The 16,068-nt window shown below is 39.8% G+C and overlaps 1 protein-coding gene across 2 annotated transcripts in view; it reads left to right on the top strand.

The window, feature by feature from the left end:
• Nucleotides 1-16,068, top strand: part of NOX4 (NADPH oxidase 4) — a 109,164-nt gene that overhangs the window by 23,122 nt on the left and 69,974 nt on the right. For both annotated transcript variants that reach the window (XM_062639279.1, XM_062639281.1), the window contains 3 exons: nt 3,554-3,779; nt 5,791-5,955; nt 6,099-6,161. In XM_062639279.1, coding sequence (XP_062495263.1) covers nt 3,554-3,779; nt 5,791-5,955; nt 6,099-6,161 — 454 coding nt within the window. The remainder of the gene's footprint in view (nt 1-3,553; nt 3,780-5,790; nt 5,956-6,098; nt 6,162-16,068) is intronic.

The raw sequence follows: 16,068 nt of genomic DNA, 5'->3' as shown, positions 1-16,068 counted from the left end.
TTGGGATCTGATGAATTGAAAGAATGAGTTCAAAACAACTGGAACTCCTGGACACAATTCCAGTTCTCTAGTTATTTACTTATTTTGCCGTGTTCATATCTGGGGAGCGTGTATCTAACCTGTTCTTGCCATCCTGGAGGAGGATGAACTTTTGCTAAATTATACTTGACAGGTATTTGTCTGGCTTCTTGAAAAAAACCTGGTGGCTGAGATCCTCTAACCTCCCTAGGCAGTCTGTTCCAGTATTTTTCATGGACAGTCTTATTTGTCTCCTTATACATTACCCTTTGGCCACTGTATTCCTAACCACTTCGTGTTGCCACTTCATGAAGGAAGAAGTCTAATTGGAGAAATTTGCAAGCCAAGGCTGCAGCAATACACCAAGCGTTAAACAAGTATCTTGTACACAGCCTCCTTAGTATTGAATTGGAAAGTTGTTCAGTGCACATCAAAAAGAACTGTCGTTTAGAAGTGGGAGCAGAATGAGTCATGAAGAGTGGGAGTCAGTTCAAGTTTAAGATGCCGAAATGTAGTTCTCTACATGTTTTCTAAGTGTCTTTCTCCCATTATAGTGTAATGAGTTCTAATAAATGCAGTCAATGGAGCCTGAAGGATGTGTCAACTAACCTTCTGCTACAAAGATCTACACTCAAGTGAGCTGATTCCTGGGCCCCATTGGTGATAGTGATTAGAAGATTCTTCTTATTCTTCTGAGAATAAAGGAAGCTTAGATACCCACACTTAGGTGCCCAAATGACTCCTGCATGGCATGTCTTAGAGATTTGCAGGTGAATGGCCAGTTACTCCACAGAGCAAGTCAACTCCTGTGGCAGATTGGGTGAGGATTTACCTGTTTTGGGATTCTCCCTTTTTGAGTATTTCCACAGTATTCATGGATTCTTGTTTAGTTTCCAATGATTATGGATATGTTTTAATTGTATCTTCTTCTTCAGGGTAGCCAGGCACTGTTCAGCAGTATATAAAGTGATATAAGTCATCTGTCATATGTTATTGGTTTGTTCTTTCATCCCTGCAGTTAGGGAAAGGAGAATCTATCAGGAAACTATCCTTAAAAGCTTCCATTACTCTTGTACTTCAACATGACTTCCAAACATTTCAGTGGCTTAAGGCTTAGTGCATATCTACATTGATTTATCTGTATTTTAAGGCAGTAATAGCAACGACAGAAAATAGTTTGTGTAAAATAGAAACTTGATGTTTCTAGTACCAAATGTAAGGAGCTGTCAAACATACAAACCATTTGGAGCCAGATTCTCAGCTGATCCAAATTTGGTATTACTGTGGAGTTAAGTAGGTTATGCTAGTGCATAGGAGCTGAGTATAAGGCATCTGTGCTGCCAGTGAAGTTATCCAAGGATTTAACTTCCAAAGGGTGAAAAGTTTTAAGATTCCATCTACACATTTACCTATAGCAGACTCCCTCAAGCAACTTGCCTTGAGCTGGGCTGTGCAGCAGAAGGGAATGAGAAGCTGTTCCCTATAAAACCACTTAGAATTGTTGACCTCTAGTTTATCATCGTTAACTATCTCAAGAAATAATAGTGTATGTTTTCCAGATTTAGCCAGGAGTGAATTTTATCTCTGTTTTGGGGATGGAAAATTGGGGCAGAAGTTGATATATGCCCATGTAAATCCTGCATGCTGTGTTGTTCAGCCTGTAGGACACTTTCACATTACTTATCCTTTTTGTCTCTCACAGTTTTGTTTGGTAAAGATGTCTGTCTTCTACTTACTGATATCCATCCTGAGCTTTTATGTATTGAAGTATTGCACCAAAAAAGTATATGAGGATATACCTTAGGCTCCTTAAGAGTAGTGCAGAACTCATCTGTTCTGGGAGCTGCTCTTGGGTGTGTAAGACAACTTGCTGTCCCTTGACAGCTTCAGAAATGAGAGTCATTGCAGCTGCTGTTGGCAGACAGCTTTGTCATCCCAGTTTGCCACTCAGTTAGCATGTTTGCAATAGCTTAAACAAACTAGAGATCACTGGAGGGGGAATGCTCATGTTTGCAGTTCAGCTATTCGTGTCTCAAGGAAATCTTTGAATCCTCTTTGGGGATGTTCAGGGAACAGTGATGCTGTGGGAGCAGCTGTCAGGCATGCATACAAGGTTGATTGGAAGAATATCGCATGTGCTGTGACTTGCAGCTAAATCCATGAGGCACCATAGTATTTATGGAGCAGGGAACTAGCATAATGCAAGGGGTATCTGTCACTTTGCAAATATGCAGTGACTGACAGTGATGCCAGATGCAAGTGATAGGCCTGATCAGGCAATAAATACAGACAGAAGTATGGCTGTAGGCACATGGACACTTCCCAGGTGATTCTCCTAGGATTGGACATGGAGTTTAGAGTGAGGAGGTTTAATTTCCAAGCTGTATATTATTCATGGGACCACGTGGGAAGCTTGTTACTACCTGTCAGGACTGCATTCCAATAGGGAAGAGTGCCAGTAGCCTGTTGGAGCACATTTAAGTTGGGAATCTTCCAGATGTCCTACTTGTCTCTCTTCTTGTAAATTAAACTCTGTCACTGCTGCTGCTGTGTGTATATGCTGGGGAGAGGAGGGTTAACCATGTGTCCTTAAGTTTGATTGTACCCTTGAGATGAGCCTTCACTGCATGGCCATGCACTCAGAGGGTACATCTCACCAGGCATTGTGTCAGTGTGCTTTATTTCCTACCCATACCCATCCTATATGGTTGTCATTTAGCCCTTTGTTATTTTAAACATTCCTTCTTGCAGTTTTATTGTCATCAAATCCAGATTTGGAGGCAAGTAGTAGTTATAGGGAATTTTATCACTAGTATTATTGGTTTTTCACTACGTCCAATGATACATTCATGTGTTGAGATAACCCAGAGTATCTCAGGTGTTCACTTCTTTCTTCACAGCTTCTACCTGCAGCTGAAAAGTTCTCACTTCATTTTACTATAAATTTAAATTTAGCTTAAAAAACAAGTATGGAGCCTGCTGAATAATTTGCAAGAAAGATTCCTTGGCTATCATGCAGGACTTTCTTTTTCCTTTCTGTTTGATAATGTGATATTCAAAGGAGCAAATTATACCATTGTGTCTAAACCTGATAAGAAACAAGTAATGGGGATATTCCTGCAGTTATGATTTGGCAATTTAGGCCACTTCTGCTCCAGATTGCCTTAAAAGCAGGGTTTGCTGACTGAAGAAAGGATGGGTGAAAACAGCCAGGGTGTGATGGAATGGGAAATGTGATTATTTATTTTTTTTCAAGGCTCCTGCAATCTCTTCCCCCTTTCAAGCAGTATTAAGCTTGAGGCTGTTCAATGGGAGAGTGCCAAGTGAGCTGGAAAAGTTAAACCTTGCCTTTAGTGACAGAGGGCTGTATTGTTGCAAAGCTTCGATCTCATTGAAAGTCCTGAGAGCAAATGGAATAAATACTCTTATAGAATATGAGCCTTGTGACAGCCTCCTAAACCCCTCTCTGAATTAATGTGGTATACTTGGTTTTGACCGTTAATTCAGTGTCTTTGCTATTCTTGTTTTCCTGTAGGGGAGTGCTCAAGTACCAGACCAACTTAGAGGAACATCCTCCCGGTTGCTTTAATCCTAACAAAACACTCCGACAGAACATGACGGTGCCAAAGGCTTTTGAAGAGCTGTTCCCTGACTATACTACTGAGCCTTTCCCACAGGACTTAGTACCAGAACCCTTTGTACAAAATAGCTTTATGAGAATTTGTTCCGAGGAACCCAAGTTCCAGTCACACTTCCCAGAGGTCTGTATGATCCGACGTTTCAGGTATTACAAGCCATGCCAAGTCTTTCAGTCAGCCATAACCACTAATTATTGCTTTTGCAGACCAGATGTTTTAATAATGGAAAATATTATTAAAAACCTTTCAAGGCATTCAAAGATTCGGTGGAGAAAAAACAATCTGCATTAAACCTTGAACTGCATTACAATGCCGTGCATAGAAGAGGGTGGAAAAATGTCAAGAGATTGGCTGTAATGTTCTTTTTTGTACAACACAATAAACGATGTATTGGTCTTGCTATAAATGTGACTTTAAATTACAGCGGAGCACTTCAGAGGAAACATTCATATAATGTATTCATGAGGTCCCTTTGTAAGCATTGTGTCACAGTACTTAATTGAAATAATCAAACTCCATTTGTTCTCTTTTTTACCATGCGGATGCAAGCCCTAATCCTCATTTCTGGGTTGCAGTTGGTTGTGGTTTGGCTTTGTATAGCCTGTTGTTTGCAGACAGGCTTGTTTTATATGTGGCATGGGTAAATGAGTATGATGACAGTGGGGATAGAAAAGCCTTTTCTTTTTCTGTTTTCCGTTTTCCTTTTGATTCTTTATGCTTTGGGGCAGCAGCTTTTCATTCATCCAATTTTTCTCTTTTCTTTTGAGAAAAGATGAGCTGGGCTGTATTGGCAAGTAGCCTTAGGAAGTTTGAGAATATAGAGTCCGAGACCCACCATTCAAGTTGGTCCCATAATAGACCTCACAGGAGTTTTTCTTTATTACTATCATTGTTTTCTGTAGAGCACATATGTGCCATACTAGATGCAGCAGGAACCCATTTTATTATGGAGCATGTAGTCATAATAAGAAACAGTGAATTCTACAGTGAAGTCCTCCAACAAAGTTCTTTGGGTTTGTATTTTGTTGTTTATGAACACTGCTGAATTACAAGCATCAATGCATATGTGGCTCCATATGACCCACAGGACATCAGGCACTCTTCTTAGAGGCTTAAGATGTCTGCTTTAGAGCCATCTATGGGAAAAGAAGAGCCATGAAACAAATGGCCACTCAGTGTTCTTCTGGCAGCTTGTAACATGATTTAGGACTTCTTTTGATTTGGAAGTGGTTTACACATTTAGTAATATCACATCCTCTGAGCCACTGAAGTTTTTAAGGCCAGAGGTGCTTGAAGGAATCAAATGCTCTGCTAGCTGCAAGAGATGCTGATGTGTAACTTCACACGTTAGGAAGATGGATGGGATTGAGAGCCCTTCGGTGCCATGGCTTGAATGACTGAGCAGATGTGGAATTAGTGGTTAGCTCTGCCATAAGCTTTTAGTAACTGACTGGTAGGATGGGATTTAGCTGAGCAGCTGCAAATGTCTCCATTTGAGGTAGTCACCCAGGGCTCCCTTATAATCAGTGCAGAGAAATGGGCATTTCCAGGGCATTATTTGTCTAGCATACACATCTTCCACAGGGGCAAATGAATTGTGGTTCACAAGTGCCGATTTCTCTCCTTTGTCTATGATTTTACACTAGTTTAGTATAAGCCTAAATTCTATAGCACAAGTATGCTTATTTCTTAGGTTTTATTTTTTTGTTCCTGAGATGATTGAAGAAGGTAATAGCCAAATAAGTTTTTTTCATAAAGGTTAACCAGTTTTGTGGTACTTTGGTCTGTTACATTTTGAAGCAACGTATGTACTGTGTCATTCACTGCTGGAGTCAGTTGCAATCCAACTACATAAAACCAGAGCATCATGATTGCAAATGAGGTCATTAGCATTTTGTTTCTGATGAGTTTTATGATTGAAATTGTTTGTGCTTGTGGATGATGCCGATTAGACTGATTAAGCCTCCACAACATGCTTGGATTTCTGCATGTAGAGAGCTGCGGAGGTTGCTTGTGACCAAAACACTGTTCCCAATAGATTTGGAATGAGGTCCTGCAAGCACTCATGTAGTTTTGAAATTAGAAAACATGGAATTAAAAGTCCTTGAGGTAACATAGCTTTATTCTCCCATAGACCTGGTTTTGGATTTCTGGACCTCTGTGCTTGTACTGTGTGGAGAGGCTTTACCGCTACATCCGCAGCAATAAACCGGTCACAATAACTTCAGTGATAAGCCATCCCTCCAATGTCCTTGAAGTAAGGATGATAAAAGATGACTTTAAAGCAAGACCTGGTCAGGTGAGTTAATTTGCCCCTAAAAAATCACTGCTATTCACATAGCATTGTCTATAGGGATGACTTCTGTATGTACTAACCCATCACTGAATGTTTTGAACGTACATTTCCCATCATTTTGTTTTCTCTGACTGATTTTGTTTCAGTATGTTATTCTACACTGTCCAAGAGTGTCTGCACTGGAAAGCCATCCATTCACCCTTACAATGGTAAGAAATATGATTTGTTTTTCTTATACTTTCCCTTTCATTTATATTTGGTAAGCAAATGGTCTTTGTTTCCTTCAAGGTGAAAATTTCCTCTAGAAAAGCTTATGTTTCATTTATGAGGGTACCAATGAATATGAAATGGTGTGATTATTATGTATGACAGTGCTCAATACATATTTAATTTTTCTCCGCTGTTGAGAAAACAATAATGGGAACTTTTTTCAGAGTCTTCCATAAGTAAAAAACAATAATAGATAAATACATAAAATCAGTGTGAGTTTGATCATTGGTTCATAAAAGGAGTTTCAGACATTTCTGTAGACCTTAACACAGAATGAGCACAAATTTTAATGACTTTTCTGTCTTTTCTATTCAATGAAAAGATATTCCTGAAAATCCCTTTTCCAAAGTTAGAAAAATGTTAAGTTTAAAAAAGAAGTTTCTGAAATAGCCTTCTTTATTTTTTTTATATTAAGAGATACATCAGTGACTTAAAGTGATCATACCAGTGAAATCATAAACATGGGAATTATTTACTCAGCTCAATTGATGCTTGAATGGAAATTGGGCCTCTTGGGAACAGACAGGAATAAAGTGAAATTGTATATAAAGAGAGCTGAAGTTCTGCAGGAGTGAGCAGTGCAGAGGCCTGGGAGATGCTGCCAAAAAATCACTGTACTGCCCTGGTTATGTTATTACAAAAAGCAGAGTCTAAGGCTGAATATTAGTGGGAGCCTTTTCCTTTCAAAGGGAATAAAGGCTTTAGAATTGCCTGAAACAGATATTCTTCTTCAAGAAGACAATGGAGATAAATGTTAACATCTGATTGATTGTTTTCCTTGACTGATAACTGATACTTCATCCCCACTGAATTGTACCTACTGCTATAGAGCAGCTCAGGTACTGTTACCTGGAATTCATAAGGCACAAACAGGTCCTGTCCACTTCCTGTTCTTTGGTTTTGTGGGGTGTTTTGATTTGGGGTTTTTGTTTTAATGTGTTTATCTATATGCAAAGACAGGAGGCAGGTACTGTCACAGGAGAACTCACATTGAATTCCACCCAAAATAAATTTCATACTCTAAATCTGGGATTGAATCTCACTTAAGGGAATCTGCCTCTTGGTGAAGTAGTACTGGCACTTGCATAGCCTGATTTTTGCAAAGTTTTCCTAGCTATTCACTTTACTGGTATAAAGCAGAGGCGTGTGTACTTTATCTGTTAATTTTTAAGGCTTTTCTCTTCGTAGTGTGTGAAGATAGCTAGATATGCAATGTAGAAAAATGATGTGCATTGGGTATGATGGAATGGTAGCAGAATGATACAGTCAGTATCATCTTTATGCAGGATGACACAGTCAATATTTGTATTTTTAATTAGCTTAGTCATCAGAAGATATATATAAAGAAGTTAACATAAATCTCAGATTACTCTTTAAACTCCTTTGGCCCTAGCATAGCTATATTTAATAAAGTTTGACCTGTTTTATACCAGTGAACAGATCTTATTTAAACATTAATCTCAAAACATCATGTTCTCAATTTCTGACTGCCCAACTCAGTGGATATTAAAGTAACAGTAATAATTTGATCCTTAGGACTAATTGTACAGATTGGAAACTATGAGACTATGTTATAAGTTTTTACTCTTTCTGTATTAGGACCCTACTAAAATAGTGGATTGTGTGATTCTGATTTCCAGAAATAATGTTGTCAAAGAGTATTAGGCCTGGTATAGTTGTCTTTTCTCTGGCAAAACTTCCAATTTGTTATCATGAGAGTTTTTTATCAGAAAAGAGACTGCTGATATGGACCTACTGGGTTAGATCATAGGATGAAGTTGAATACGACGCTTTCTTGAAGCCAGATTGTTTGTAAGAGTTGAGGATTTCATCCAGTATTTAAAAAAGCATACTATAATAATGCATGTTATGAAAAATAGCTTTTGCATGGAAACTTCTAGATCTAGGAGGGATGGAAAATAGAGCTCTTGTGAGTTTGAGTGTTCTTGGTGAATATAAATAACTCATATTCAGAAAATGTACAATATTTCCATACATAAGATTATAATATACAATATTTCCGATACATAAGTCTAGTGGATAAATTAGTTTGGGTAATTTCTACCATCACATATTAAATATGTAGCATTAGAACTAGCAATTTCCACTCATGTACAATGCACTGTATTTTAAGTATGTAATACTAGACCAGGCAATTTCTGTTCATCCTCGTTGCCATATACTTTAAAGTACAGCGATATTCTTCAGTATAACAAGATACCCTTCAAGATCGCACACATATTTTATCTATTACAAGATATGAAGTTACCACTAAGTTACTGAGCTTCATTTTTATTGCCACAGACATATTTCAGTAGAACATCAACTATGCTGGAGAAATGCTGTTATTGGGTAAATGGCTCTTTTACAGCATAATGAGGATTTGAAATGTCTAGGTTTATGACAATCCTTTTGCCCAGCCTCAGCAGGGGATAGTCATTTCCATATGTCTTTCTAGGTCATAGAATATGCCTTGGGCTGCTATCCTGCTTAGAAAGGTTTTTTTTCTGTTGTTGTTTAATGTGATACCAAACATGGGACTGCACTTATAAAGTGTGTAGGCAGTAGCTTAACTCAGTAGTTTTTTCTGCTCCCTTCTGACCTACTTGTAGTTACCAAGCAAGCTGGAAGACTGCTGCTGCTTCTTTTCTTGGATGATGATAATCCCTGGGTTATTTTCCTAGGCTGATGTAGGATTGTGGGGCTCAGAGCTACAGCAGGAGAAGCATGTGGGGGTATGGGGCTTCGGATACTGGAAGTACAGTGCTACAATGACTGCAGCAGTGCTCAGGGGAAGACTGCACCCTGCTTCCTGGTGCTGTTGTCCTGCTTAGAATCATAGAATGGTTTAGGTTGGAAGGGACCTCTAAAGGTCATATAGTCCAGTCCTCTGGTGCTAAGCAGGGACATCTTCAACTAGATCAGGTTGCTCAGAGCCCCATCTAGCTTGACCTTAAATGTTTCCAGGGATAGGCCATCTACCATCTCTCTGGGCAGCCTGTGCCAGTGTTTTACCACCCTCATCGTGAAAAATTTCTTCTGTACATCTAGTGTGATTCTACCCTCTCCTAGCTTAATATCATTACCTCTTGTCCTATTGCAACAGATCCTTACTAAAATGTCTGACCACAGGGTCTATGAGATGTCCTTTTTTAAGCTGATGAAACATCTCAGTACCTGGAGTAAGCTTAAAAAGACAAGAAGTGACCAATTCAGGTGTATCTTTGTATTCTAAGCAAGGGCTATAAGCAAAAGTGGAAAGGAAGGGGTGAATCAGCGTGAAGGAGTCATGCAGATATCTTACTAGTCCCTTCCCTTTTCAAGGTTGTGTAATATTTAGTTTAGCTCAGTTTCTTACATAACACCAGGGTGGAGGAAAGCACTGAGAGGCTGTGTAAAGGGCCTGAACCCACTCCCATTGCACTCTGGCAAAGCTCCCATGTGCTTCACTTAGAGCCAGGGGGAACTCTGAATCGTAACCAAGTGAGCATAAAGAGGTAGGCATTGCTCAGGAATGTGTGCAGTGTCCTTTATTTTCTTTTCCTTTCTGTCTATTGAAAGCATTCTTTCCCTGCTGATGGGAAGGAATGAGCAAAAGTCGTTGGTGCAAAATGCACACAGGGAATTTGGAGAAGCAAGATCCATGTTGCTCTGAACTCAGAGCTGCCAGTCTGGTTTCTTTGCTAACCTGTGACCTGGCTGTGCTGTCAAAGACTTCATGTTACAGAATCATGAAATGGTTGAGATAGAGAGGGACCTCTGGAGATCATCATGTCCAACCCTCTGTTCCAACAGGGCCACCTAAACCTAGGTACCCGGGACCATGTCCATATGGCTTTTGAATATCTCCAAAGATGGAGACCACTCCAACCTGTGCTCAGTCACCCTTACTGTAAGAAAGTGTCTCCTGATGTTCAGAGGAAACCTCTTGGGTTTCAGCTTGTGCCTATTGGTTCTGGTCCTGCCACTGGGTGCCACTGAGCAGAGTCTGGCTCCATCCTCTTTGCACCCTCCTTTCAGGTATTTATATGCATTGATAAGGTCCCCTTCAGTCTTCTCTTCTCCAGGCTGAACAGTCCCATGTCTTGGTCTTTCTTCATAGGGAAGATGTTCCAGATACTTAATCATCCTCATGGGCTTTGGTTGGACTCTCACCAGTATGTCCATCTCTCTCTTGCAATGAGGAACCCAGCACTGGACAGTCTCCAAGTGCGGCCTCACAAGTGTTGAATACAGGGGAAGGGTCACCTCCCTTTACCTTTGGCAGTGTCACTTGTACTCACTGAAATTCAGGCACTCGGAGATCCCAGTATCCTCTCACAATCAATATAGAAGCTGGCATTTTTCAACTCAATTCTTGAAGCATGCTTCCACTGTTTTTTATTCCCAAGTGACTTTGCATTCATTAGTGTGGCTCCTTGACTTTGTTATCCATTAGGAGGGCTGGGAGTGGTGAGGTATGACCCAACGTCTGGGATGCCTGCAAATGGGATTCCTGGCCAGTGCTAGATAGTTTGTGTTCATTTGTCATATTGTCTTCATTGCTCCATTGTCTTTGGTTTTACTTTACCAAAGCACTTTCTTCTTAACATCTTTTACTGTGTTTCTTTCACTGGTTTCTCTACACAACTGTTACTATGCTGTGTAAAACTGCTAGTTAACATTCTCAGTCCTATGCACCTTTGTTTCTGATTTACTTGGTAGGACACTATTGCATCTTACAGTTGAATCTGAGCAGAATACAGTTAGCTCCAAGATACTTGGATCTGCAGTAGTGAGAAGTATTTTCTGTGATTAAATATTTTAGTTGAGGGTTTGTAAAGGGACAAGTTATTTTTGTGTGTTTCCCCTTGATGAACTCTATTATGGAGATTTGTCTTTCAGACCCAAGTGCGCAGTATGGGCTGGAGATCAGACCATCCAAAGAAACATCCGAAATCTCTTAGTGCTCTGCTTCCTGAGACTGACATTTCTTTATGCTTTTGTGGAAGAAAGTGTGGAACTCATCTGCTGTGGAATACAGTTTAAATGTCGCTGTCTATAGCAACCCTTAAAGCCCTTGGAAAAGAAAACAAGTGTTAGCAGTAGTATGGATTTCTAGTAATAAGGGTGGTCCTTCATCCCAGTTCAAATACCCAAACTCTGCTTCTACTCTTTAGTGTACAAAGCACCATCTCTTACCAAAAGATTTTGGGGAGTATTTGTTTCCCGTTACTTCATTCTGGTTCTCTTTCTTTTAACCTGTGTAGAGGCCAAGGCTTGTTTTTTATGGTAGCATTGGTTTTCTTTCCAGCTCCATCTTATATTTTCCGCTTGGTATTGAGTTCCCTCTCCTTCCAGACACTTAAATACACTACTGATTACTTGCAGCAGCATGAAACCATAGTACTGACTATTTAGAGCTGAATGCTTTCTATTTTTTTTTCTAATGAATGACTTCAGAGGTAGTTCCCACTTAGAATATATTTTAGTGTCTTACAAAGGAAGTCACTTTTTCTGCTGTGTTTTTGGGATGCCTTGCATTGGTATGCAGTGATTGGAAGTAAGCCTCATGAAAATAGCCTTGTGTTTTGCAGTTGTTAAGTGCTGGGCCCTTTCATGTGGTCTCTGCTGAATCTACTAGAGTCAATGCACGCCACAAACTCACACAAACTGCAGTTTAGACAGTTTGGCTACCAAAAACCTGGTGTCCACTCCTAGCACTTCATAAAACTTGATTACCTTGTTGTTTTAGTAGTGTTAGTTTGCTTATGGGAAAAGAAGGTAGGAAACAATTACATAATTTCATATGAGACTTAGACTGTGACCTTGAAGTAAGGACAAAACTAGGAGGCTAATTCTTAATTTGGGGATGGCTTGGATCCCAGGTTTAGTGAAACTTGTGTTCTGCAACAAATATCCACAAATGCAGGATCAAATGATGTGTTTTACACCGAATTTGTGACAGTTTTGGTTGTCACTAGCTGCTGTCATGCCCTTGTCTCCCCTTGGAGCTGAAATCTGTGTTGCACAAAGATAGGAGATACTGTTCTGCCATTGTGGTGTGAATTCAGAACTCACCTAAACTGCTGTCTGAATAGCTTAAAGTTTAAAATCCTTCCTTCTGGTGCATGCATGGAACAATGCAAAATGTTCTTTCAGTGGGTACCAACTCTAAAAGAGAATTACCACCTCTAAGGAGGAAAGAAAACTTAGTCCTGATGGTTCATGCGGTAGTGAACTGAATCTTTCTTACTGCTGCTTTTTACAGTGGTGGCTATGGAGTAAAGCCTAGCAAGTGCCATGGTGATTGAATGAGTTAGTTTGCAGAATCCTCTTTGCTGAAGTTGAATCACTGATGGAAAGGCTTCATTAAGTTTTATGGCAGCAGCATAGAGCTGCTCTTTGGAATAGTTTGGGTTTTTCTCAGCTAAAGTACTGGGTCTCAAAGGATTGTCCTCTTTTATTTCTGACAATTGTTTGTGTGTGATAAATTATTGTTTCAGGTCTCTGGGCCTTATAGCAGCCTTCCAGTGCAATAAATCTTAGCCCACTAAGCCGAGGCTCTTAGGCAGGGAAAAAGCATTGCCTAGTTTGTATAGGTCAACCTTCACTGACTGACTTGACGTAGGGATTTCATTCTTTTCACCATCATTCCTCCTGGCATGGCACCACTTGTAGGATGCCTCCTCCCATCCTGTGGTTCTGTGTTAAGCACCCATAATCCCTTTTTGGAAACAATTAAAAAGCTACCTGTTATTCCAATAAAAGGTGTAATTTGAAGATGTTGACCTACACTGTAAGAAGTTGACTGTTTATTTACAAAGAGTCCTACCTCTTCTACTCCTGTGAACAGTGAAACCTTAGGTATTTTGGGTAGATGTCCTTATACTTTACTCATATGTAAGAAAGCAGACCAGGACCTCATCTGTCATTCCAAGAGGTACATATCCTGAGCTTGATATTTGTTGTCTTTTCAGATTATCACTGGTTCAGCACTAAAGTTGTCCTTTGGTGACTATTTTTTTTTAAATTAACAAGTAAATGTATCCCAAGGTGCTCTCGTTGGTACTCACACAGAGGTAAATTGCGTAAACTCCTCTTGAGCTTTTCCTGTGTAAGACATACCTGCGTATCCACTGATGGGTGGCTTCACAAGATAGAGTTAATAGGGGCAGATGGCATGGAAGCAGCACATACAAAGCAAAAAATAAAACCAAACCAAAGAATCCAAAGCAAAGACCACAGCCTTCAGACTCAAGGACTTGAGGAAATATCTGCTTTATACTGACATGAATGGCTGCTTCTTCATATCCTCCAAAGAGTTTTGGCTCTTCATTCAATGCCTAGATCCTGTTTCTGGTTGTAGGTAAGCAGAGATAACTACCTGAGGTGGGTAGAAATTTTCTCCTTGTTACAATGTGCTCTGACCTCCTCTGTTTCAATGCTGCATAACAAATCTGCTTATAAATCCCATTGAAGTGGCACCTGGAAGAGTCTGGTCATATAAGCTCCAACAAGTTCTGCCCTTTTGCTGGTTCTCTGTCTTTTTGCACAGATGGTTAAGTTGAAGCAGATCACATCAGGAGGATTTGTAGAGCGATGTCTTTCTTCCTTTTCTTTCATTCCACATGCAGTTCTGCCTGAGTAAGAAAAGAAAAAAGCCTGGAGGGACTTGAATGCTCTGCTTATATACACGGATGGTCAAATCTGTGCTAAGTCATTTACGGTATGTAGCAAGTTAGGGGGCCACTATGTATGCATTTCTTAGTAAGTCAAAGCTGTTTTGAGGAGGAGAGAGGACAAGTTTGTATATGCAGATAGTCAGATCCACAAACAAAACCCAAATATATTACTGAGAAAGAATACCATGCCTGATTCATATCCAAATTAAAATCCTATAAAGTAATAATTACTGAACCCTAGGCAGAGAAACTTTAAAGTCCATTAATCATCTCAGAGTAGGTAGAAGAATTACCTGAAAGGGATTTCTGGGTGTAGATGACTAATTACAGTACTGTACCAAATTAGTCTCAGAGCTATTACTTATTCATAGATTTTCTGCCATTTAAGGTTTTTTATTTGTTTTGGTTTGATTTTTTTTTTTATAGATTGAGTTTTCCTTGTTACCTTCACACCTCTATTTAAGTCCATCTGGTATCTGGATTTGTCCTAATGAGATTACAATATGATGGCCCTGATCTCTGCATTCACATTTTTGAGCTTGATGCCTTGTCAGAAAGATCTCAGCAAATAATACATGAGTATAAACAGCTGTCACAAGTAACGCATTTGCTTTTGTAAGAGAAAATCAGTGTTTTGTAGATCCAAGGTTGTCTTTATGCTTGGGTAATCCAGAATTAACTTAAAATCAGTGGCGGTATTAACAGTCTAGCAGTTAAGCTTTAGCTCAAACCTTCTTTTGTGCAAGAACTTTTGTACTATGCAAGGAGCAAAACTGGAAATGATGGAGAAACACGTCTCCTGTACTATAAAATAAACTTGGGAAATAAACAATCCACAACAGGAAAAACCTAGGGCCAAATTCTGAAATTCTTCATAAAAAATAATAATTGTAAAGTTGTTGGAAGTTTGCCTGAATAAGAAGTATGTGAGGACATCAGGAGCTAAGTTCATACTGACAGGTAAATACACTAAACCCAAAATCTAACACAATGACATTCTAATAAGATTTGTTAGATATCTTGTGCAAATGGTTATGAAACTTGCCTTTATGAGACGAGTTACAGAGCGTTTAGGGAAATGCAGATAGGGAGTATCTTGCTGGCAAACTAAAGAAATCGCTAGAGCTTGTCTGCTCTCCATAGAAATAGACAATCTGGCAGCTGTTTGACAAAGAATTTAAGTAAAGCAAGAATAGAAGAGAGTAATATCTCAGATACCTTTTGTACTTCCTTAGGCTTTCTTTTTTGGTTTTTGGGCTTAATAGTTTTGGAGTCTGCATAAAAACCCTAAGTAAACCTTTGCTTTCAGTTAAACTTACAAATCTGACTCTCTTGGACCAAGGGAACATATAAGTTACGCCCAAATTCACTAAATCCTGAGTCCTCCTTCTGCAGATACTTTAAACAGGAGGTGTCTGATCCCTCTCATGAGCACTATTTTCTTCTGATATTAGGAAAGTAAATTTACAGTATATAACAAGTGTCTACTGACTCTGGCAGTGTGCTTTCTCCCATCAGAGGCAGTTAGCTGCTAGGTCGGGTTAGGGGAAGGTCTAGGAAGTGCAGGAGAATGACAGAATGAAAAAGCCATGCACAACTTTCAAATGTGTGGGCAAACTATTAGAGGAAATGAAGCACTCTGCCTCTTGCTGTCCTAAAATTAAGACCAGCTGACTGGCTGGGATCTGTGCTTTACCCTGGCAAAATGCTGTGTGTGCTGGCAAGGTAGTTTGGAGGAACACGGTGTTATTAAAGGTGTTGGTGATCCAACCAAAAAACCTGTTGATCCTTTGATGGTTCTTTCCATACGTGCCTCACACCACAGGGAGCCAGTCTGCACAAGTCTGGAGGTAGCCCATAGTTTCTGCTCAGTGATGATGGAGCCTTTTGTGCCATTTAGTTTCCTTGTTCATGCATTTTTCAGCTCAGCACAGTGTGGCTTGGCAATTTATCTGTTGGAAAGCCAACTGTATCCTGGGCTGCATCAAAAGGAGCGTGACCAGCAGGTTGAAAGAGGTGATCCTGCCCCTCTACTCTGCTCTTGTGAGACCTCACCTGGAGCATTGTGTGCAGTTCTGGTGTCCTCAACATAAAAAGGATGTGGAACTGTTGGAACAAGTCCAGAGGAGGGCCACGAGGATGATCAGGGGACTGGAGCACCTCCTGTATGAAGACAGGCTGA

Source organism: Pezoporus occidentalis, unplaced genomic scaffold, assembly GCF_034315485.1.
Source record: "Pezoporus occidentalis ecotype Australia unplaced genomic scaffold, CSIRO_AGI_Poc_V1 ctg6, whole genome shotgun sequence".
Classification (NCBI taxonomy): Eukaryota; Metazoa; Chordata; class Aves; order Psittaciformes; family Psittacidae; genus Pezoporus; species Pezoporus occidentalis.
Note: the sequence above shows the minus strand (reverse complement) of the source record. Positions and strands in the feature narration are given on the sequence as shown.